Raw genomic sequence first — 24,331 nt, 5'->3', positions numbered from 1 at the left:
TCCTGTTGCTCTGGGCTTCCAAGAATTGTTTGACTCCTTGGTACATAGTAGGAACTCTAACGATAATGTAATAAACGCACACAAGAACAAAGGATTCATTGAGTTGAAGCTAGTACTACATATCAGCTCTGAATTCATGACAATAAATACAGGAAAAATGTGCATCGTAGGTAAACTTCTTAAAATTGTAATGGCTTTGACTTTTGGGGGAGCAACGCCAACAGGCAATTAAAACATCAATTCTATTAAAGGCCTCCTAAGCCGATCCGACTGGCGGAAGGCGGGGCGCGAGCCCACCCTGGCCACACCCCTCCACTTTTTGACCCGCCCCCTCGGCGCGGGCTCCAACGTCAATTGGACTGCTCGCCAATCCTTCAGAGCAGCTCTGCGCCTATTGGGTGAGTTTCTGACCCCGGTTGCGCACTTCCTGGAGTTGGGAACGCGGGGCGGACGTCGTCTTTCCGCCATTGCTCTGCGTTCGGAGCCGCTACCTGAGTGAGGGGCGACAGGTGGGGTGGCGGGCGTCCGAGGCTGGGCTGCAGACGGTCGGGTGGGCCGAGCGGCCTGAGGAGCTGCGTCAGGCCCAGGCCGCGAGCGCTCAGCCCGGCTAGCGTGCAGGCCAGGTGGCTCCGGACGCATTCCATTTGCCCCTTGTGGGCCCGGGCCTAGCGGCTTAGTTTTGGCTTCCCTGTCCTTCCCCGACTCTTCCGGCATGGCCGGAGTGTTTCCTTACCGAGGGCCGGGTAACCCGGTTCCCGGCCCTCTAGCCCCGCTGCCGGACTACATGTCAGAGGAGAAGCTGCAGGAGAAAGGTAAGGGGCGAGTGGGAACGGGACGAGTGGGTACCGCGCGTGCGGGCCGGAACGTGTTCGGCGGGTTTCACTTTATCTCTCTGTAGGCAGGTCAATCAGGGGTCCGCTCCCCTGTTAGCCGAGTTTAATTTTTTTACCTTCAGTCAAATCATTGAAAGATTGGAAGCACCTGTTGTTTGCAGGAGGAGCTAAGTGTGTGTGTGTGTGTGTGTGTGTGTGTGTGTGTGTGTGTGTGTGTGTGTGTGTGTGTGTTTTTACAGCCGTGGAGACAAAACCACTCCCTTATGGGGTTTGCATTACAATGACGGAATTAGACTTGGCGGCGAGTATGCCTCTTTCCCACAGAATGCCGGGGGTTGCCACAGAATGCCGGGGGTTGCCGTAGGGGCCAGAGTGGGGATAGTTAGGGTGAGAGTGTGCAGCCCTTTACACTGAGGTGCCTTTGTAGCTCGAAAATGGCAGCAGTTGCAGGCCAAGCGCTATGCCGAGAAGCGGAAATTTGGGTTTGTGGATGCTCAGAAGGAAGACATGCCCCCAGAACATGTCAGGAAGATCATTCGAGACCATGGAGACATGACCAACAGGAAGTTCCGCCATGACAAAAGGGTCTATTTGGGGTAAGTAAGCAACATCCTGGAATAATTTCATGTGGAGTTTGGTGTCTTTCCTTTCCCTGTAACTGCATTGACAGTGATGGATAGAGGGACTATGTTTGGAACATGACACCCCTGCACACACACACACACACACACACAGGGTTTCTCTCTGTTGCCCTGGCTGGAGACCAGGACAGGCTGACCTCGAACCCACAGAGGTCTCTCTGCCTCTGACTCCCAAGTGCTGGAATTAAAGGCAGATGCCACCATGCTCAGCGTGGAACATAGCTCCTGACCGCACTTAGTGATGATTGTAAGAGTAAGGCAAGACCATTGGAATTCCGTGATAATGGTCACCTCTTCTGCTTTCGCCATTGTTTTGCTTTGCCCTGGTAATGTCATTGTAAAATGTTCGTTCAGTCACCAGAATTTGGGGGTTTAGGGTGTTTAATTCCTGGGATCTCTGTACTACTGTTAGTTCTTCAACCCTAAGCTGCAGAGATTCTTAGCATTCCATTTGGATACAAAAATTTGGCTAGTTAATGAATTGATGTAGGGAAGCCTTGGAAGTTTTATTCCAAAAATAATTTCTTAGCCAGTCACGGAAGTATATGCCTCTACATTACTATAATCTCTGGGTTGCAGAGACAGGAGGATTACAAGCTTGAGGCCAGCCTAGACTACTCCATGAGCAGCTCTGTTAAAAACATCAGCAAAAGCCAGATGTGGCAGCACAGGCCTTTAATCCCTGCACACGAGAGACAGAGGCAGGTGAATCTTGTGTTCTACATAGTGAGTTCCAGGCCATCCTGGACTCTGTGGTGAGACCCTGTCTCAAACAACAACGAACATCATTACTATTATTATTGAATCTTGCTCTTGGTGCTCTGGATATAGCTGTGGGCAGACAGTATTGATCCTCTCCTTTAAGAGCATACAGTTGAGTGGCATGATAGAAGAGCAACAGATGGTTGCAGTATAGTGGATATGTTGGTATTTACATGAAGGGCAGAAGGAAGGTGCCTTCGAAAGGACAGCTGTTCATTTAGAGGCTGAGTGAGGATTATGAACTAAGACATTTAATGGCACTAGATGAAGGTGGAGCTGGGAAGGCAGGACTCCTAGTCATGTAGGACCTGAGTCCTAATTTGGGGCTTTGGACTATAAGGCAGCATTTTCTGTGGAACATGTGATAACTTTCTGGCATGTCAGCAAGGGACAAGTAACAGAACACTTGGTCATTTCTAATGGTCTCTCTTCCTAATGTTGCAGAGCCCTCAAGTACATGCCTCATGCAGTTCTCAAGCTTCTAGAGAACATGCCCATGCCTTGGGAGCAGATTCGGGATGTACCTGTTCTGTACCACATCACTGGAGCCATTTCCTTTGTCAACGAGATTCCCTGGGTTATTGAGCCAGTTTACATCTCCCAGTGGGGGTGAGAAGGGCTGAAGTCCAGTGGGTGGCAGCGGTGGGTGATGGTGGTGGTGGGTGGTGGCGGCTCATATGGCGCTTAGGGGTAGGGGTGGTGGCAGTGGCAGCTGAGGATCCATAGGTAGAAACTGTTGTATGATGGTCTTGCCTTTTAGGTCAATGTGGATCATGATGCGTCGAGAAAAAAGAGACAGGAGACATTTCAAGAGGATGCGGTTCCCCCCTTTTGATGATGAGGAACCGCCCCTGGATTATGCTGACAACATCTTAGATGTTGAGCCACTGGAAGCCATTCAGCTGGAGCTGGACCCTGAGGAGGATGCCCCTGTGTTGGACTGGTTCTATGACCACCAGCCATTGAGAGACAGTAGGAAGTGAGTGGAACTAATCCCGTGAGAGTTCTGGAAACTATAGCTGTGGGAAGACACTAGGTAAGTGGCTTGTCTCAATGCCTACTTGATATGGGCCCTCCATCTTTTCCCTAGGTATGTTAATGGTTCCACTTACCAACGCTGGCAGTTCACGTTGCCTATGATGTCCACTCTCTACCGATTGGCCAATCAGCTTCTGACTGACTTGGTGGATGACAACTACTTCTATCTGTTTGATCTGAAGGCCTTCTTTACCTCTAAGGCACTCAATATGGCCATTCCTGGAGGACCCAAATTTGAACCTCTGGTTCGAGATATCAACCTACAGTAAGTTGGGGAGAATATCAATTTTAGGCACTTTGTATGTATTAAAATCTAATCCTTATCCTTAAGATCTTTGTCTAGCAATGGAACTAGACTACTCATTTGATTTCCGGTTCTAGGGATGAAGACTGGAATGAATTCAATGATATTAATAAGATCATCATCCGTCAGCCTATTCGTACTGAGTACAAGATTGCTTTTCCTTACCTGTATAACAACCTTCCACACCATGTGCACCTGACCTGGTAAGTTGCCTGGAACACAGCAGTTAGACAGGAGAAAGCCGGTGTATGGTTTGGGCCAGAGCAGACCTTTGGCTGACTCTTCTTTCCGTGTAGGTACCACACTCCTAACGTGGTGTTCATCAAGACCGAGGATCCCGATTTGCCAGCTTTCTACTTTGATCCTCTGATCAACCCGATCTCTCATAGACACTCAGTCAAGGTAAGAGGAAATCACGTTCTTTGGAGGTGCGGGGGTGTGAGAGTCCTGAATGAGCTTGGGGTCTGGTGCATGCTAGGTAAGTTTTCTGCCTCTTACCAATCTCTACCCCACAGTTTTATTTTTGGACGCGTAGTACAGGTTGGCACAGAATTACTGTGTAGTTCCAGGTTGGTCTTGCACTCTTAGTCCTTCTGTCTTAGCCTCCTCCTAAGTGCTGGGGTTTCAGGCCTCCTTCCCTAAGCTCATTGGCCTTTGGTGGGAACTGGCTGCAGCGGTCACCTCCTGTGGTATGGCACGGGAGCTCTTTGGGAGACTTTTAGTGGTAAGTGGAAGGGTTGGTTTCCTGGTTAGCCCTGTCTTTTTCTTTGCTCCCTTGGATCCTTTGCCAGGCTCTTTAGGGCTTCTCTTGTCCGGCATCCCAGTCTTTGTGACCTGTGTAGCTACTATGCTTCATCCCAGAGAGTTTTCCGCTCATCTCAAGTCTGCGCTCAGTGAGTGGAAAATGAACACTTGAGGATTTCTTTTTCAGAGCCAGGAACCACTGCCTGATGATGATGAGGAATTTGAACTTCCAGAGTTTGTGGAGCCCTTCCTGAAGGACACACCCCTCTATACAGACAATACAGCCAATGGCATTGCCCTACTTTGGGCACCACGGCCCTTTAACTTACGCTCTGGTCGTACCCGCCGGGCCCTGGACATACCCCTTGTCAAGAACTGGTAAGGTTTCTACCTAAGGGGCCAGTAGTAGAGGTATAACATAGGAGAAAAGACTCCAATCTGGATGGGCATGTAGCCTTTCCCAGAGTGTCTGGAAGGAGAGGTGGGCAATTCTCTGATGGGCTAATTTAAACAGGTATCGGGAGCACTGTCCTGCTGGGCAGCCTGTGAAGGTGCGAGTCTCCTACCAGAAGCTGCTGAAGTACTATGTGCTGAATGCCCTCAAGCATCGGCCCCCGAAAGCCCAGAAGAAGAGGTAAGGTGCTGGAGGCCCTGCTACACTTCCGCTGTAGGAGAGTCAATGTGCCAGCTTTAACTCTCCTTTATTCTCACCAGGTATCTGTTCCGCTCGTTCAAAGCTACCAAATTCTTTCAGTCCACAAAGCTAGACTGGGTGGAGGTGGGCCTGCAGGTCTGCCGCCAAGGCTACAACATGCTCAACCTCCTCATTCACCGGAAGAACCTCAACTACCTGCACTTGGACTACAACTTCAACCTGAAGCCTGTCAAGACACTCACCACCAAGGTGCCGTCATCAGACCTCGGGGCTCCGCTGGGCTTAGGGATGGATGGCACTGTTGTATACCTCCTTTTGTGGCCACTGTCATTAATGTTCTTTCTGTTCTTGGCTTTTCAGGAAAGAAAGAAATCTCGTTTTGGGAATGCTTTCCATCTGTGTCGGGAGGTACTGCGTTTAACTAAGCTGGTTGTGGACAGTCATGTGCAATATCGCTTGGGCAATGTGGATGCCTTCCAGGTGAGGCCATGCTGCCCGGACCTCTGCCCAGGTGGGGAGGCAGGGTGAAGGCTGTGGAGCGGGCTCAGGCTCTAAGTCTGAGGGCCATTTTATTGCAGCTGGCAGATGGATTGCAGTATATATTCGCCCACGTGGGGCAGTTGACTGGCATGTATCGATACAAATACAAACTGATGCGCCAGATCCGCATGTGCAAGGACTTGAAGCATCTCATCTATTACCGCTTCAACACGGTGAGAGCTGCCCTCGCTGCTACCTTCTCAGCTGCTCTTTGGCCTTTTCCCTGAAGTCAGTTCTTCCCCGGGACCTCCTTGGAGAGACTCGCTTGACTGTGTCATTACCATACTTGGTGAATCTCAGCACTTCCTCCCCAAACCTACCACTGATTCATTCCATGCCTTAAAGTTCTCATATGCTTCCCTGTTCTAGATTTTGAGGACTCCAGAGCATTTACCCTGTCACCTCAGCAGCCTGACAAATGGCTCTTCTTTCTCCACCTCTATCTTTCTGTAAAAGAATTGTTCATTTATGTTCCTGATTTCTGCTTGACTGCAGGGCCCTGTAGGAAAAGGCCCCGGCTGTGGTTTCTGGGCTGCTGGCTGGAGAGTCTGGCTGTTTTTCATGCGTGGAATTACCCCTTTGCTAGAGCGATGGCTGGGCAACCTTCTGGCCCGGCAGTTTGAAGGTAAGTGACTTTCTCTACCCGCGGTGTCTCATGGCTTCACAGGTAGATGAGGGTGCCTGCTGTCCCATGCTTTGGTCTGCGTGTGTCGTCTAGTCTTGCTTCTAAGTTCGCTTGTTTCACATGAGTCTGACCTAGTAGTGTGGTTCTGGGGCTGCTCTGTGGGATGTGAGCTATCATGCATTTGCAGCAGAAGTTCCTCCGAAGTATGGTTGTGACTGTCTGAAGTGGCTTGTCTTTTTGCATGTGTGGAGCATATGGACACTTGTTACTGTTTGTTGATCTAATCTCTGGGCCCCCTTCACTCGTAGGCCGTCACTCAAAGGGGGTGGCGAAGACAGTAACAAAGCAACGAGTGGAGTCCCATTTTGACCTCGAGCTTAGGGCAGCTGTGATGCACGATATTCTGGACATGATGCCTGAAGGCATCAAACAGAACAAGGCCCGGACAATTCTGCAGCATCTCAGTGAAGCCTGGCGCTGCTGGAAGGCCAACATTCCCTGGAAGGTAGGCTTTCCTCCGCCTCCAAGGAGGCACAGCCATTCATCTTCCTGAGGTTAGGATTAATGCACCCTTAATGTCCACCTTCTATCGCTCCCAACCCCTCCTTTCTTAAGACTGTTTCACTGCGTTGTCCTGGCTGACCTGTAACTGTGCAGACCAGGCTGGTCTCAACTCAAGAGATCTATCTGCCTTTATGCTGGGACACAGGGGTGAAACACTGTGCTCAGCTCCTATTACTTTTCCGTTGTGTTTATATTTTCAGGTCCCAGGACTGCCAACACCTATAGAGAATATGATTCTTCGGTACGTTAAGGCCAAGGCTGATTGGTGGACCAATACTGCCCACTACAACCGTGAACGAATCCGCCGTGGGGCCACTGTAGACAAGACTGTTTGCAAAAAGAACCTGGGCCGTCTCACCCGCCTGTACCTAAAGGCAGAGCAGGAGCGGCAGCACAATTACCTGAAGGTTGGGCCAGCTGGGCCGGGTGTGAGGGCTGGGTGATAAGGTGGGCTGCAGATGGGGGTCCTGCTTTGTACTGGTTTGGACGATAGTGGGAGACTAACTCCATGTCCCCTGCAGGATGGTCCTTACATTACGGCAGAAGAGGCAGTGGCAGTGTATACGACCACTGTGCATTGGCTGGAGAGCCGCAGATTCTCTCCCATCCCATTCCCTCCACTCTCCTACAAGCACGACACCAAGCTGCTCATCTTGGCTCTGGAGCGCCTCAAGGAAGCTTATAGGTGAGGAATGGTGGGGAGGGTTCCTGCTGGGAGGGTAACAGAGAGGGAACGGCGTTGTGGTCAGAGTCCAAAGAAAGGTGTAGTCCTTCTGGTTTAGCATCTTCTTGGGTTTTCTCATTCACCTTTTCCTTTGCTTGTTAGTGTGAAGTCTAGGTTAAACCAGTCTCAGAGGGAGGAGCTGGGTCTGATCGAGCAAGCCTACGACAACCCCCATGAGGCTTTGTCCCGCATCAAGCGTCACCTCCTCACACAGAGAGCCTTTAAGGAAGTGAGTGAGATGCTCCCTGAGCTTTCATTTGGTCTATGCTATTTATTCTTGGCATCTAGAGGGTGCCAAGTTGACTAGGTGAATTGATGTGAGCCAGGTTCCTTCTCCCACAGGTGGGCATTGAGTTTATGGATCTCTATAGCCACCTGGTGCCAGTTTATGATGTAGAACCACTGGAGAAAATAACTGACGCCTACCTGGACCAGTACCTGTGGTATGAAGCAGATAAGCGCCGTCTTTTCCCGCCCTGGATCAAGCCTGCTGACACAGAACCACCTCCGCTGCTTGTTTACAAGTGGTGCCAAGGTAAAACTGCCGGAGTTAGCATCCCGCAGAGAAAGGGGGATGTGTTCTATATAAAAATTCCTACCCAGGCTGCATAGTCATTTGACGCTTTTTCATGATAAGAGTGAATAATACTGCCTGGTGGTGGCTGCGAACGCCTTTAATCCTGGCACTGGGAGGCAGAGGCAGGCAGATCTATGAGTTCAAGGCCAGCCTAGTCTACAGAATGAGTTCCAGGACAGCCAGAGCTACACAGAGAAACCCTATCTTGAAAAAACAAACAAACAAACAAAGTGAATAGTATGGTTGTTGAGCAAAGCTGACACTTGTAGCAGCCAGGATGGATGGATGGAAGGATGGATGAATGATAGATAGAGGGTTTTGAAATGTGTTGAAAGCTGCTGTGGTTACTAGACCTGAGAAGGAATTTCTAATCAACAATAGCTCTGTCTTTTTGCTTTTTTTAGGTATCAATAACCTGCAGGATGTGTGGGAGACCAGTGAGGGCGAGTGCAATGTCATGTTGGAGTCCCGCTTTGAGAAGATGTATGAAAAGATTGACTTGACCTTGCTTAATAGGCTGCTGCGACTCATTGTGGACCACAACATAGCTGACTACATGACAGCCAAGAACAATGTTGTCATTAACTATAAGGTCCGTCTTGGAGCAAGTAGCAAAAAATGTGTTAAGGGGTTGTTTGACCCATTGAGTTAGGATTTGCTGAGGGAGAATGAAGGAGATTGGACTCTGAAGTACCTGGACCACACACAGCCATCCTTAGCCATAGTTAATAGTTGTGGTTCTTTTTTTTTTTCTAGGACATGAACCATACAAATTCATATGGGATCATCAGAGGCCTGCAGTTTGCCTCGTTCATTGTACAGTACTATGGCTTGGTGATGGATTTGCTCGTATTGGGGTTGCACCGGGCCAGTGAGATGGCTGGGCCTCCTCAGATGCCAAATGACTTTCTCAGTTTCCAGGACATAGCCACCGAGGCTGCGCACCCAATCCGCCTCTTCTGTAGATACATTGATCGCATCCACATTTTCTTCAGGTAAAGAACACGGACAGATCCTCTAGCCTGAAGAACATTGAAGCATGTCGTGCCTGTGAAGTGGCTCTTATAGCTTAGTTGACTAATGGCTGAGTTGGGGCTGTAAAGTGAAACGAAGTCTAGAGTGGCATGAGGTCCCCACCCATGGAGCTGGCCTTCTCAAAGGGTCCTACTGTATTTGGGCCTCAACATATACCTTTCCTTAATGTAGGTTCACGGCAGATGAGGCTCGAGATCTGATCCAGCGTTACCTGACAGAGCATCCAGACCCCAATAATGAGAACATTGTTGGCTACAATAATAAGAAATGCTGGCCCCGAGATGCCCGCATGCGCCTCATGAAGCATGATGTCAACTTGTGAGTCTCAGTTGGGTTTGTAAGAGTTAAAAGGACACCAATCCTAGGGACCCAGAAAGCAATTACTATTGAGGAAGTTGTGTCTTGGGTAGGAGGAATATAGGCCTGTTGGGGTGTCTTCTGTCTGGTCTTTGAATGCAAATGTGTTAAACAGACTGAAATTTCTATGTGTTCTCCGGACAGGGGTCGGGCAGTGTTTTGGGACATCAAAAACCGGCTGCCACGATCAGTGACTACAGTCCAGTGGGAGAATAGCTTTGTGTCTGTGTACAGTAAAGACAACCCCAACCTACTGTTCAACATGTGTGGCTTTGAGTGCCGCATCCTGCCTAAGTGCCGTACCAGCTATGAAGAATTCACCCACAAGGACGGCGTCTGGAACCTGCAGAATGAGGTAGAGCCTAGAAAGGACATCGCTTCACCACCCCTGTAACTCTGGCATCAGTGGGGTGATCACAGAACAAAAATACCTTATTATCAGCTCCACGAGCCTTGGGTGGGTCGAGCTTAGTGGTGATCACAGTTAATCCTTGCTTGTGTAGACAGGGTTTCTCTGTAACCCTGGCTGGCCCTGATTGTCTCAGAGATCAGTCTGCCTCTCTACCTCCCACAGGTTAGGATTAAGGCACATGCCGCCATGGCCTGCTGTCTCCGTTTTCTTTTTTTCTTTCTTTTTATTTTATTTGAGACAAGGTCTTACTGTATAGTGATGACTGGCCTAGAACTCTCTATATAGACCAGTTGGCCTTGAATTCACCAAGATCCATCCCTGCCTCTGCTTCCTGAGTACTGGGATTAAATGCATGCACTACCATGTAGGCTTATTACCTTTATTTATTGCCATGGTACTTGTGTGGAGGTTGGAGCACAGCTTGTAGTCAGTTCCACTCTGTGGGTTCTGGAGATTGAACTCAGGAAATAAGGCTCAGTAACAAGCACCGTTGCCTGCTCTAAGCCATGTCGCCAGCCCCTCTGGAAGTTCTGGGACAAGTTAACACTGACTCTGTGGTTTAGGTTACCAAGGAACGGACAGCACAGTGTTTCCTGCGTGTGGATGATGAGTCGATGCAGCGCTTCCATAACCGAGTGCGTCAGATTCTAATGGCCTCTGGCTCCACCACCTTTACCAAGGTATGTAGGGCCCTAAGCCTCCGCTCCCTGCCATTCTCGGTCCGTCCTTCCTCCCTTTCAACTCCTCCCGAGGTTGAGCTTGCTCGTTCCCAGCCTTGCCTAGTGTGCTAATCTCCATGCTTTCTGCAGGGCAGCTTAGAGTGTTGGGTCAACTGGGCTTTATTTCTGAGAATTCACTACAAGAATTTGTCAGACTGCATCTGTGGGGATTTGAGGATTTTATTTTATTTTGGTGATTTTAGATTAAGGCAAAAGTAAGAGATTTTAATTTGAACAAAAGCATCTATTTTGCATTTTCCCTTAGGCTGGTTTTTGGGTTTTTGAGAGAGGGTTTCACTGTGTAAGCCTTGCTGTCCTGGAACTCACTCTGTGGACCAGGCTGGCCTCACAAGTGCTGGGATTAAAGACATGTGCCACCACTGCCCAGCCTCTTTAACTTTATAATTCTTCACTGTGTAGTAGTTTAGAATGTCAGTTCTGGCTGGTTTATTTGTGGGATGAGGGCTGCTGTGATAGGGTCTCAAAGTTGAGACAGCTTTCCTGCCTCAGCCTGTCACTGCTGAGAATCCAGGTGTGGTGTGCACCACCACACTTGGCTTTTGTACCCCCATGGTGAAATGGAGTCTTGTTGTGTTACCTAGGCTGGTCTTGGTCTTCAGTGTTCCTCCTGCCTTCATCTCTGGACTGGCTGGCCTTTGGGCATGTGCTGCTATGCCCAGTTTCTCCATGGGTGATGCAATGGCAGGTGTTTTCCAGCACACCTGCCTAAAGTAATGTTACACATTCATGGACATGGACGCTTTCAGCCATGTCATTTGTTGGGGGAGTTTCTGTGTGTTGTCTGGCACTACCCCCAGCGTCTCCCCATCAGAGATGCCAGGAACAGTCCCTGTGTTAGAACCAAACATGTCCTAAGATACTGTCATTTACCCCTGGGTGTGGGGAAGGGATAGATCTGGGAGTCTCATGGTGTGAAGGTTGAAAGCTCAAGGGTTCATGAGACTCCCAGGAAGAGTGGAGGGTGAGACAGGAGGGCAGGTTAGGATGATGGGAAACGCTGCGGTGTGTGGAGCAGAACCGAGACAGTGCTGGGGTGTGGGCAGTCAAGGCTGCCAGGAACTGGTGTCCAGAGTTGAGCAGGTGTTGAACAGTGTCTGTTGCCTAAGAACAGTTCGGTTAGATAAGGACTGAATGGGAGCCAGTGGAATTGGCAGTTAGGACGTCACTGGTGACCTTAGAACTATTTCAGAACTGGTTGGGATGGAAGCCAGATGGTGTGGATGAGACTTTATGGGAGGTGAGTAGAGACAGTAAGGACAGTTTGCCAGAACTGGAGTAGATAGTTAGAAGCCTCCTAGAGGAAGCTGTTCGTCAAGACAGGCCTTTTGGTTTTGTTTTTTGGCTTTTTACTTTTATTCCCTTTTCTTTCTTTCTTTCTTTTTTTTTTTGTTTTTGTTTTTGGTATAATTCACTTGTGTACAATGTGTTATAACTGTATTTATCTCTTTTTACCCTTTTTTGTTTTCTTCCCATTCCTGCTGCCTCTCCTTTAAAAGGTTGTGTGTGTGTGTGTGTGTGTGTGTGTGTGTGTGTGTGTGTGTGTGTGTGTGTGAGAGAGAGAGAGAGAGAGAGAGAGAGAGAGAGAGAGAGAGAGAGAGAGAGAGAGACTGACTGACTGACTGACTGACTGGCTGGCTGGCTGGCTGGCTGGCTGATTGGCTGACTGGGGGAGGATGGGGTGCTGTGCTGTTCTTTCACCCTCTTCCTGGTCCTTTAACATAGGGTCTCTCCTAGAGCTTGGGGTTCGACTGGAAGCCAGTGAGCTCCAGCAATCCTCCTGTCTCTGCACTGCTCAGAGCCTGATGGAGGAGTGACTGAGAATTGAGGGAGGTGCTTCCCAATCATGGTTAATGTACACATCTAGAGTCAAGTTGGATTGTTGGGTCTGTTGAGACCCTTGCCCTCTCCCCCTTCTCTGTAAAGTGAGGGTAACCATAGTTCTAGCTCAGAGGGCTTTTGTGAAAATTAACGAAATATGCATATAGTGAGTCAGTTTGCCGGATTATTTTACAAAGTGCTTTTAGAGACTACGAGAGCATAATGTTGGGTTTGAACTTGTTTACTTTATTCCTTTGTTTTGTTTATTTGTTTGCTTACTTGAGAGAAACTTTATCAATAATCCAGACTGCTATTGAACTCTTGATCCTTCTGACTCAGCCTCCTAAGAACTGGGATTACAGGCAGAAGTGGGTTCTTCCTCCAACTCTGTGGGCTTTGGGATTGTGCTCAAGTCTTCAGGCTTGATAGCAGTCCTTTTACCCACCGAACCATCAGAGTGGCCCAGTCCTCCCTCTCTTGATTATTTCTATCCTGGTGGGTGTGAACTAGCAACCTCATGGTTTTTGTTTGTTGTTTGTTTAGTTTTCTAATTACTAATGATTTTAAGATTAACGCTTTCTTGTACTAGAGATGTAGCTAACTAGATCTGGAAGGCCTGCATTGCTCATGTGGCATTTACTCTTTCCCACTAACTTCAGATTGTGAATAAGTGGAATACAGCTCTCATCGGCCTTATGACATACTTTCGAGAGGCCGTGGTAAATACACAGGAACTCCTAGACTTACTGGTAAAGTGTGAAAACAAGATCCAGACACGTATCAAGATTGGATTGAACTCCAAGATGCCAAGTCGGTTCCCCCCTGTTGTGTTCTACACCCCTAAAGAGCTGGGTGGGCTTGGCATGCTCTCAATGGGCCATGTGCTCATCCCCCAGTCTGACCTCAGGTAGGGCTTGCTTGGCAACCTTCGTGTTAGTCTCATTTCTTAGACTCTGAGGGGAGTGGGTGTTTCATTACTTTTGACTTTACTTTTATCCCTTGTCTTGATTTTCCAAAACAGGTGGTCCAAGCAAACAGATGTGGGTATCACACACTTCCGTTCAGGAATGAGTCATGAAGAAGACCAACTGATTCCCAACTTGTACCGCTACATACAGCCGTGGGAGAGCGAGTTCATTGACTCTCAACGGGTCTGGGCTGAGTATGCACTCAAGAGACAGGAGGCTATTGCTCAGAACAGGTGGGCATCCGGGAGGGTATACCAATCTAAGGACTGGGGGTTGCATCACAACACTGTGAGTCTTAAGTGGATTCTTGGGCAGAGTATATTTTTAGGAGTTAAGACTGATTGTACTCATCCTTGGCCAAAGAATGTTGAATGTTTCTCTTTGCATGAGAAAGGATGTTGACTTTATTTTTTCTGGCAGACGGTTGACTTTAGAAGATTTAGAAGATTCATGGGATCGAGGCATTCCACGGATCAATACTCTCTTCCAGAAGGACCGGCACACATTGGCTTATGACAAGGGCTGGCGTGTCCGAACTGACTTTAAGCAGTACCAGGTTTGTGGAGTGGTGAATGGATGGAATTCTCTAAATCAGACTAGCTTCTGGCATCCCTGTCACTTCGGTGGTGGGCACCCAAAGCTTCACCGTCCCTGTCCACTGTCTAGGTTTTGAAGCAGAACCCCTTCTGGTGGACACATCAGCGGCATGATGGCAAGCTCTGGAACCTCAACAACTACCGCACAGACATGATTCAGGCCCTGGGTGGTGTGGAGGGCATTCTGGAGCACACTCTCTTCAAGGGCACTTACTTCCCTACCTGGGAAGGTCTGTTCTGGTAAGACCTATTTCTGTCCTCTTTACAGGGACTCGTCACAACCACCTGAGCTCCTCACTGCTGGGCTTTAGTGGTCTGCTGCTTCTCAGTTATCCTGTGAGGGTTAGCCAGCTCTGGGAGATGCAAGGGCATGTCTTATTTGGTTCCTCTGCCCCTCAGGGAGAAAGCCAGTGGCTTTGAGGAGTCCATGAAGTGGAAGAAGCTAACCAATGCTCAGCGATCAGGATTAAACCAGATTCCTAATCGTAGATTCACCCTCTGGTGGTCCCCAACAATCAATCGAGCCAATGTGAGTGTGATTGTCCAACATGGGAGATAAGAAAAGGTGTTTCTGTTGCTTTCATTTTGTCCTAAGAACTGGCCTCTCTGGTCTCTAATGTCATTTCTCTTTCCTGGCAGGTATATGTAGGCTTCCAGGTGCAGCTGGACCTGACAGGAATCTTCATGCATGGCAAGATCCCCACACTGAAGATCTCTCTTATCCAGATATTCCGAGCTCACCTGTGGCAGAAGATCCATGAGAGCATCGTGATGGACTTATGTCAGGTGGGCAGCAGTGGAGGCCAAGAGATCATAGTTAAATTAGCTTGCTGTTTTTGATTTTTTGAGACAGTCTTTCTTTTTTTTTTTTTTTTTTTTTGGTTTTTCAAGGCAGGATTTCTTTGTGTAGCTTTGCACCTTTCCTGGAACTCACTTGGTAGCCCAGGCTGGCCTCGAACTCACAGAGATCCGTCTGCCTCTGCCTCCCGAGTGCTGGGATTAAAGGCGTGAGCCACCACCGCCCGGCGAGACAGTCTTTCTATGTGGCCCTGGCCTAGAGCTATGTAAACCAGGCTGGCCTCAAACTCATAGAGATCTGCTTACCTCTGCCTCCCAAGTGCTGGGATTCAAATCATGCACCACCATGCCCAGCCAGCTTGCTCTTTTGAGTATGGGAAATTTATCCTGGACACATTAAGGATTAGATTCTTATTGCCTCATATAAATTCTATCAGTTCTCATTGTAAATGGGTTTCTATAATGAGGTCCAATCTTTTCATCTTTCCCTCCAGGTCTTTGACCAGGAACTGGATGCTCTGGAAATTGAAACAGTACAGAAGGAGACAATCCATCCCCGAAAATCTTATAAGATGAACTCTTCCTGTGCTGATATACTACTCTTTGCTTCCTATAAGTGGAATGTCTCCCGGCCCTCACTGCTGGCAGACTCGAAGTAAGTGTTTTGTGACCCAGCTTTAGGTACCCAGGAACTTTATGTTACTATGATAGCCATGTTACTTAAGGGATTAACCATGCCCTTTTTGTTTTGTTATTCTGGCTTTGACCTTATAATCCTGTTGCCTCAACCGCCCCGCGCCCCCCAGTGCTGTACAAGAGTAGGCACCATTCTCTTGTTTGTTTTATGTTTTGTTTTATTTTGATTTTTGAGACAGGGTTTCTCTGTGTGCCCTGGAACTCACTCTGTAGACCAGGCTGGCCTTGAACTCACAGAGATCCACATGCCTCTGCCTCCTGGGTGCTGGGATTAAAGGTGTGCGCCATCACCACTCTGGCTAAGGATCTTGCTGATCTCGAATGAGAAAGGAGATGGTTTTGAGATTTAAGTGCAGTGTTTGGGACTTCTTACGATTCTGAGACATTGCTTATGCTGTGGTTTCCTGGAAACTTGAATTTTTTCCGCCCTTAGGGATGTGATGGACAGCACAACTACACAGAAGTATTGGATTGACATCCAGTTACGCTGGGGGGACTATGATTCCCATGATATTGAGCGCTACGCCCGGGCCAAGTTCCTGGATTATACCACAGACAACATGAGCATCTACCCTTCGCCCACAGGTGTGCTCATTGCCATTGACCTGGCCTATAATCTACACAGGTGAGTCAGGGCTCAGAAGCAGGGTTTCCATTAGCTCTGTACCTTCTATGTTTTCTTTCATTATTTGAAGCAGAGTCTCACTACATAGCCTTGGCTGGCCTGGAACTCACTATGTAGACCAGCTTGGCCCCAAGCTCACAGAGATCTGCCTGCCTGAGCCTCCCAAGTGCTGCTACTAAATGTGTGTCCCACCACACCTTACACGTTAGCCCATTTACACCAGTTTCAGTTTGCCTGGCTAAGACGAGGTTTTATCTTACTGGGTCACTGACTCTCTCTCGTATGTACATGCATTAGCAGGTTGTTACATACATCTGACCAACCGGCTTTATCCCTTTGCTGTCCCTTCACCTTTTCCTTGGGGCTTTTGCCTATGCTTAAGTTCTTGTGACCCTTTCGTCCTCACAGTGCCTATGGGAACTGGTTTCCAGGCAGCAAGCCTCTCATCCAGCAGGCTATGGCCAAGATCATGAAGGCAAATCCTGCCTTGTATGTGTTACGTGAACGGATACGCAAAGGACTGCAGCTGTATTCATCTGAGCCCACTGAACCTTACCTGTCCTCTCAGAACTATGGTGAACTCTTCTCTAACCAGATTATCTGGTTTGTGGATGACACCAATGTTTATAGAGTGACTATCCACAAGGTGAGAGTGGGCTTGCAGACTTCAAGTGCCTGTGAGAGCATGTGTACCCATTGGATGAATTGGGGTGGTTATGTCTAGTCCATTCTAACTAATATACTTGTTCTTTAGACCTTTGAGGGGAACTTGACAACCAAACCCATCAATGGGGCCATCTTCATCTTCAACCCACGCACAGGGCAGCTTTTCCTCAAGATAATCCACACATCTGTGTGGGCCGGACAGAAGCGTTTGGGTCAGGTAAGCCGCAAAATAATAGTGAGGCCATGAACATTACTGTCTCTCCTTCTTGGTAGCGGGGAGGGGGAACGTGAGAAAACATACCTATTTCTCTATTGAAAGATGGCATTGCTGGGTGTGGTGGCATATATCTCAGTACTCGGGATGCAGAGGGAAGAGGATTGCCATAGGTTTGAGGACAGCCAGGGCTGCACACAGTCAAAGAGACGGAGACATGTTTTGTGTGAATCTGCAGAGCTGGTCAGCATACTTGGCTTCTTGAGCATTAGGGTTATGACTGCCCGTGCCTGAGATGTAAGTGGGTGCTGGGAATCCAGACTATGGCCTCACACTTGCCTGGTAAACCCTTGACTCTGTGAGTCAGCTCTTCACGCCCTTGGAGGAGGTCCAAGCATGTGAAGGTCTTCATTATCTTCCTAAGCCTCTCCCTCTGTCCTCTGTCTTTATAAAGGGAATGTGTACCCTTTGGCTTCCTGGACATTTGATGCCAGGCTGGGCTGTACCTACCCAGTCACGATTCTCTTTTCTATATTTATAGTACATATAGCATGATAATTACAAGTCCTCTTAATAATTATTCCAAGATCCTACTCTCCCAAAATCTCAATGCTCATCTCACTTCTAGGGCTTTGTCCATATTTTTCTTTCTAGAATGAGCTCTTGTTTTTACTTGGTTCACCGCAGTCTTTGTGTGTGTGTGTGTGTGTGTGTGTGTGTGTGTGTGTGTGTGTGTGTGTGTGTGTGTGTTCACCGCAGTCTTATCCATCAAGATTCATTTCTTTAGCTTTAGTATTTTTTTTTTTTTTAAGATTTATTAATTATATATACAGTGTAATGTCTTCATGTATCCTTGCAGGCCAGAAGAGGGTACCAGATCTCATTACAGATGGTTGTGAGCCACCATGTGGTTGCTGGGAATTGAACTCAGGACCTATGGAAGAACATCTAGTATTCTTAACCGCTGAGCCATCTCTCCAATCCTAGCTTTAGTAGTCTTAACTTTTGCTTTTTCAGGACAGGGTTTCTCTGTGTAGCCTTAGTGTCCTGGAACTCACTCTGTAGACCAGGCTGGCCTCTAACTCAGAGATCCACCTGCCTCTGCCTCTTAAGTGATGGGATTAAAGGCATGCACCACTACCACATGGCTTTATTTAGATTTTTTTGAAAATTATCTTATTAGGCTGGGCATGCTGGTACATGCCTTTAGTCCTAGCAGTTGAAAAGCAGAGGTAGGTATATCTTCATGAGTTTGAAGTCAGCCTGGCCTACATAGTGACTTCTAGGCCAGCCAGGACTGCATAGTGAGGTCATGTCTCTAAAAAATAAATATTTTAATTGTGTGTGGGGGTGTGGTTACATGTAGGGGAGAGCAACTACAGAGGCCAGAAGCATTGGGTCTGCAACTAGAGCTGGAGGCAGTTAATTGTGGGCTGCCTGGTGGGGGTGATGAGAACCAAACTCGGGTCCTCTGTAAGACCCATTGCTCTGGCCCCTGTCTTATTTTGCTGTTTCTGAACTATAATTCATCATTATACATGTAGGTAACTTTTTCTAATTACTAAGTTAAGCAACTGTGTTCATGTTCATTATAGAAACAGTCAATGTTCAAAATTAGGATTTTTTTCTAGTTAATTGAGGAAGATAGACTCAGCTTCGTTTTCTTTGTTTTGGTTGTTAGTTGGCCAAGTGGAAGACAGCTGAGGAAGTGGCTGCCCTGATCCGATCTCTGCCTGTGGAGGAACAGCCTAAACAGATCATCGTCACCAGGAAGGGCATGCTGGATCCATTGGAGGTGAGAGGTGAACACGATAGACGAAAGTCGGCCTGAGCCTCTGGCCTTTCTCTCTGACCTTGAACTTTGCCTTAGGTACACTTGCTGGACTTCCCCAACATTGTGATCAAAGGATCCGAGCTCCAGCTCCCCTTCCAGGCTTGTCTCAAGGTGGAGAAGTTTGGGGATCTCATTCTTAAAGCCACAGAGCCTCAGATGGTTCTCTTCAACCTCTACGATGACTGGCTCAAGACCATCTCCTCCTACACGGTAATTTGACTCCTTAGGAAGAGGGTCTCTGGGGTGGGTCTGGAACAGAGAGAAGATACTGTGCCTCAGTATCTCCATAAGACACTTGATGAGGTCATTTTCAAATTCTTGAGCTGTGCATACAAAGAGTGAGGCCTTTTGACTTGTAAGGGGTTGGCACATTAAGAATTTGGAGATAGCGCTTGCTTTCCTGTGAGGACAGGGTGAGGGGAGAAATCTCCACAAGGCTGATGACCTCACGCTGTAGTTAGAGTTTTCCTGCCTGGCCCACAGTCAGGGCAAATCTCTCTCACCCGCCAGTCCCAAGCCGCTCAAACCCGATCAAGTAAACACAGAGACTTATATTGGTTACAAACTGTATGGCCGTGGCAGGCTTCTTGCTAACTGTTCTTACAGCTTAAATCAATCCATTTCTATTAATCTATACCTTGCCACGTGGCTTGTGGCTTACCGGTACTTTACATCTTCCTTATCCTGATGGCGGCTGGCAGTGTCTCCCCCCCCAGCTTCCTGTTCTCTCAGTTTTCCTCTCTGTTAGTCCCGCCTATACTTCCTGCCTGGCCACTGCCAATCAGTGATTTATTCATTGACCAATCAGCAACACATTTGACATACAGACCATCCCACAGCATCACGCTCTTCCACATCTCCTCCCAGGCTTTCTCCCGGCTCATCTTGATTCTTCGTGCTTTGCACGTGAACAATGATAGGGCCAAGGTGATCCTGAAGCCAGACAAAACCACCATCACAGAACCCCACCACATCTGGCCCACGCTGACTGACGAGGAATGGATCAAGGTGGAGGTGCAGCTCAAGGACCTGATCTTGGCCGACTACGGCAAGAAAAACAAGTGAGCAGGGAGGGTCAGGTGCCACAGGGCGGACGGCAAGGTGCGCCGCTGGGGAGAGGTCTGGGGTTTCGAACTTGAGCCGCTGTGTTTGGTAATGCCTGTAACCAAGCCCAGCATTTGGTAGGTAGAGGCAAGGGGAATCAGGAATTCAATGTTATCTTTAAGTGCATGAGTTAGAGGTGGGCCACATGAGGTAATGTCTCAAAAGAAAAACAGCATCTCAGGGGTGCTTAGGAAGAAGGTAGTCAATATCCAGTCTCACTATTGACCACTGATTCTCAGTGAAGGTACCGATGCCATTTTGAACAGATGCATTCTCTTGCTCTTGCTCTCTCGATTTCTCTTGTGTTTGAGACAGGGTTTCGTTATGTATCCCAGGCTGACCTTGAACTCCCAACACTACTCTTGCTTTAACCTCCCAAGTGCTGGATTATCAGTGTGTATCCCTACACCCAATTTGGGGTTTCCATTTTTGAGAGTTGTCCTGTATGGGGGCAATTTTTGTTGAAAAAAAGTAAGAGTTACAGATACTGAGTAGCTAAAAGTACATGTGTGTTATTGTGTGGTGCTTCTTGGGATGTGGTAATTCTCCACAGTGTCACTATATCTCCATTTCATCAAAGAATAGTTAGGGGATAAAGGTGCTTGCTATCAAGCCTTAGGGCCTTACTTCAAGCCCTAGAACCCACAGGTGGAGGAGAAACCTCTCAAAGTTGCCCTTACAAATAGAAACGTTACTTGAGGATTATCTTGGCAAAGTATGCTCTTCCTGCCCGGCCCTACTTTGCCATCAAGGCCAAAGTGACGGGGGGAGGGATCCTGTTTAACTTACAGTGTCCCCACAGTGTGAATGTGGCTTCACTGACACAGTCAGAAATTCGAGACATCATCCTAGGAATGGAGATCTCGGCACCGTCACAGCAGCGGCAGCAGATAGCTGAGATTGAGAAGCAGACCAAGGAACAGTCCCAGCTCACTGCCACACAGACTCGGACTGTCAACAAGCATGGTGATGAGATTATCACCTCCACCACTAGCAACTACGAGACCCAGACCTTCTCATCAAAGACTGAATGGAGAGTCAGGTACTGTGCGGGGCAAGAAGGTAGGGGTGGCCAGGCCATCCATGTTGCCGGATGTGCTTGGGCTGAGATGCTGACACTCCTGTCTGTTGTATAGGGCCATCTCTGCTGCCAACCTGCATCTGCGGACCAATCACATTTATGTTTCATCTGACGACATCAAGGAAACTGGTTATACTTACATTCTTCCCAAGAATGTGCTCAAGAAGTTCATCTGCATATCCGATCTGCGTGCCCAAGTGAGTAAGCGCACAGCTGGGCCGTGTGTGGGAGCCCACCTAGTCTGTGTGTAAATTTCACTTGCTAATCCCAGGAACTCTGAGGTGCTGGTTTCAAGACTCATGGATGAATGAATAACTTGAAAAAGACAGCACAAAAAGGAGGGTATCAAGACAGTTCACAAAGCTATGGCAGTTCAGAGAAAATATTATCGGGGTAGAATTTATTGGCAGAAAATAACAAATAGATTCATTTATATGCATAGTCAAATCTTATTACTGCATACTTTATGATATTGAGATAGGAAAGAGCAAGGTCCTTTTTTTTTTTTTTTTTTCCCAACCACTCACAAAAGTAAAATCTAAATAGAGTAAAAATATGAATGGAAAATACTAAAGTATTAGAAAATACTGATAATCTTAGTGTTGAAACATTAAACTCAGCTGGGCCTAGTGGTATACGCCTTAATCTCAGCACCTGGACAGCTGAGGAAGAGGACTGCTGTAAGTTTAAAGGCCAGCGTTTGCTACAAACTGAGACAGCTGTATTTTAGTTTGGTGTGGTGGCACAGGCCTATAACCCAAGCTCCTGAGAAGTAGAGGATGATCAGGAGTTCAAAGCCAGCTTCTGTGGTCCAGCCGGTACCAAATGAAACTTTCTCAAAGAAGTCAATGAAAACCCATTATATACTTGTATGAAAATGTCAGGCTGGTGAAATGACTCTGTAGGTAAAGGTGCTTGCTGCCAAGTCTGCTGCCACACTTTGAGCTCCAGAATCTATAGGGTAGAAGGAGAGAACTGACTCCTGTCAATTGTCCTGTGACCTCCATATGTCCAGTGTGACACACATGCACTCATGCATACACACACACTAAATAGGTATATATTTAAAAGTTTTAAAACTAAAAACCCAGAAATCCTTGGGCAGCAGATGACTCAGAGGATAAACATGTGCTGCACAAAGCTGAAAACCTGAGTCAAGTTCCCAAATTCCACTGTGGGAGGAAAGAACCAGCTCCTCAGTTATCCCCTGACTCTGACATGCACACCATGGCGTGCATTCAGCTACAGGTACACACGTAATAATAAAGTAAAAAAAAAAAAGAAAATCTTTTGTAACACAGCGCCATGTGTGTTCGAGGCCATAGTGAGTTCTAAGACAGCCAGAACTACCTACTGAGACCCTGTCTCAAAAAAAAAAAAAAGAGAGAGAGAGAGAGAGAGAAATTTAAAGAGGACAGAAAAAGACTGTAGAGAAAGCTCAGTCGCAGAATATTTCCCTGGCATGCTCGAGGCCCTGGATTCCGTTTCTTGAGAAGAAAACCAGCCAACCCGAGGCTGGTGAGACGGCTCAATAGGTAAAGCACCTCGCGTAAGCTGGACACTGAGTTTGGTTCCCAGGACCCTGGAAAGGTGGAAGGAGAGAGCCTAGGAGTCCACAGACTTGTCTCTGACCTCCACACTCCGTGCACACAAGTCCTCTTACATACACATACGTAGTAACAGTACATTAAATATTTTTAAATTAGTTTTTTTAATATGCATTGTTTTTGCCTTCATGCATGCCTGTGTGAGGGTGTCGGGTCTCCTGGAACTGGAATCACAGACAGTTGTGAGCTGCCATGTGGGTGTTGGGAATTGAATCCGGGTCCTCTGGAAGAACAATCAGTGCTCTTAACCACTGAGCCATCTCTCTAGCTCCAATGATAAATTTTTAAGAAGTTCGGGGTGCAGAGGGGAGAGGCACTTGCCACCAAACCTAATGACCCAAGTTTGATTCTCCCAGACCCTGGGGACAGTTTGAGATAAGGTTCGTGTGTAACATTTTGAACAAGTAACTGTATTTTGAAAAACCACCTTTTCCTTGAGAATGGGAAGAAATTCTGGCATTCTGAGTTGGTACTGAGAAGTTTCTGACCCCCTCATCTCCAGATTGCAGGATACCTGTACGGGGTGAGTCCTCCAGATAACCCTCAGGTGAAGGAGATCCGCTGCATTGTGATGGTGCCCCAGTGGGGCACTCACCAGACTGTGCACCTGCCCAGCCAGCTGCCCCAGCATGAGTACCTTAAGGTTTGTGGTGGAGGAGCCTGGGAACTGAACTTACTGCCAGGTTACCCTGATGAGTGGCATTTGTCTGCAGATAGGGTGAACAGCTCTGTATTGCTCTTTCCTGCAGGAGATGGAACCCTTAGGTTGGATCCACACTCAGCCCAATGAGTCTCCCCAGCTGTCACCCCAAGATGTCACCACTCATGCCAAGATCATGGCGGACAACCCATCTTGGGATGGCGAGAAGACAATTATCATTACCTGCAGGTGGGTGTGGGCCTCCTTGAGTGGAAATACTATAGGGCAGGTATTGCAGGTCAGGACCTGGACTGGTGGCCTGAGCTCTCAGCCTGTCTTTTCCCTCCCCGCAGCTTCACCCCAGGCTCCTGCACACTGACAGCCTACAAGCTGACCCCCAGTGGCTATGAGTGGGGCCGACAGAACACGGACAAAGGCAACAACCCCAAAGGCTACCTGCCCTCGCACTACGAGAGGGTCCAGATGCTCCTGTCAGACCGATTCCTCGGCTTCTTTATGGTTCCTGCCCAGTCCTCCTGGAACTACAACTTTATGGGTACGTGGTTGTGTGACAGACAGTGCGAGAGGTGTGAGCAGGGAAGGGTGGAGGCAGGAGAGGCCAGCACTCTTGGCTCGTGGGGTCTGCCTGCCCAGGGCCCAGGCTGGGTGAGGCAGGCAGACCCTTGTTAACATCTGCTGTTTCCCCTCTCTAAGGTGTTCGGCATGACCCCAACATGAAATATGAGCTGCAGCTGGCAAACCCCAAGGAATTCTACCACGAGGTCCATAGGCCCTCCCACTTCCTCAACTTTGCCCTCCTGCAGGAGGGTGAGGTCTACTCTGCAGACAGAGAGGACCTCTACGCCTAGTCCTTTCCTTGCTTCTTTCTGCTTCAGAGTCCCCAAAGGCTGGAGCCTCTTGCACCCTCCCCAGACAAGCTGCTGACATTCAGCAGCCTGGCCCCTTTGTGTTTTGTGCTGGTGTTGTTGATAGACTGTAATCCTGAACGAAATGTAATAAATTTTGTATAAATAGGAGTGCTTTTGTTTTCTTGCTCTTTTGAGTTCAAATTCTGGGTATAAATAACCTTGGGGATTGGGGACTGACTTGGGCAATTCACTGTGAGGTACTGG

The 24,331-nt window shown here is 48.0% G+C and overlaps 1 protein-coding gene across 1 annotated transcript; it reads left to right on the top strand.

The window, feature by feature from the left end:
• The first annotated feature begins 441 nt into the window (after positions 1-441).
• Positions 442-24,235, top strand: Prpf8 (pre-mRNA processing factor 8). The gene is made up of 42 exons (XM_052756364.1): positions 442-812; positions 1,261-1,429; positions 2,681-2,845; positions 2,997-3,215; positions 3,327-3,539; positions 3,656-3,781; positions 3,875-3,980; positions 4,510-4,700; positions 4,837-4,956; positions 5,037-5,226; positions 5,338-5,457; positions 5,556-5,690; positions 6,013-6,142; positions 6,451-6,647; positions 6,907-7,113; positions 7,228-7,391; positions 7,533-7,659; positions 7,773-7,965; positions 8,412-8,599; positions 8,764-9,002; positions 9,214-9,360; positions 9,544-9,754; positions 10,375-10,491; positions 13,029-13,276; positions 13,391-13,570; positions 13,758-13,893; positions 14,004-14,173; positions 14,333-14,462; positions 14,573-14,719; positions 15,226-15,386; positions 15,861-16,052; positions 16,461-16,698; positions 16,807-16,935; positions 18,614-18,727; positions 18,803-18,976; positions 19,634-19,827; positions 20,673-20,912; positions 21,007-21,148; positions 23,061-23,201; positions 23,308-23,447; positions 23,552-23,754; positions 23,913-24,235. Exons 1-42 carry the CDS (start codon positions 713-715, stop codon positions 24,065-24,067), a joined length of 7,008 nt encoding a protein of 2,335 aa, XP_052612324.1. The 5' UTR covers positions 442-712; the 3' UTR covers positions 24,068-24,235.
• Positions 24,236-24,331: the final 96 nt, after the last annotated feature.

Source organism: Peromyscus californicus, unplaced genomic scaffold, assembly GCF_007827085.1.
Source record: "Peromyscus californicus insignis strain IS unplaced genomic scaffold, ASM782708v3 Scaffold_3__1_contigs__length_106647218, whole genome shotgun sequence".
Taxonomy (NCBI): Eukaryota; Metazoa; Chordata; class Mammalia; order Rodentia; family Cricetidae; genus Peromyscus; species Peromyscus californicus.
This window is presented reverse-complemented; position numbering and strand designations above follow the sequence as displayed.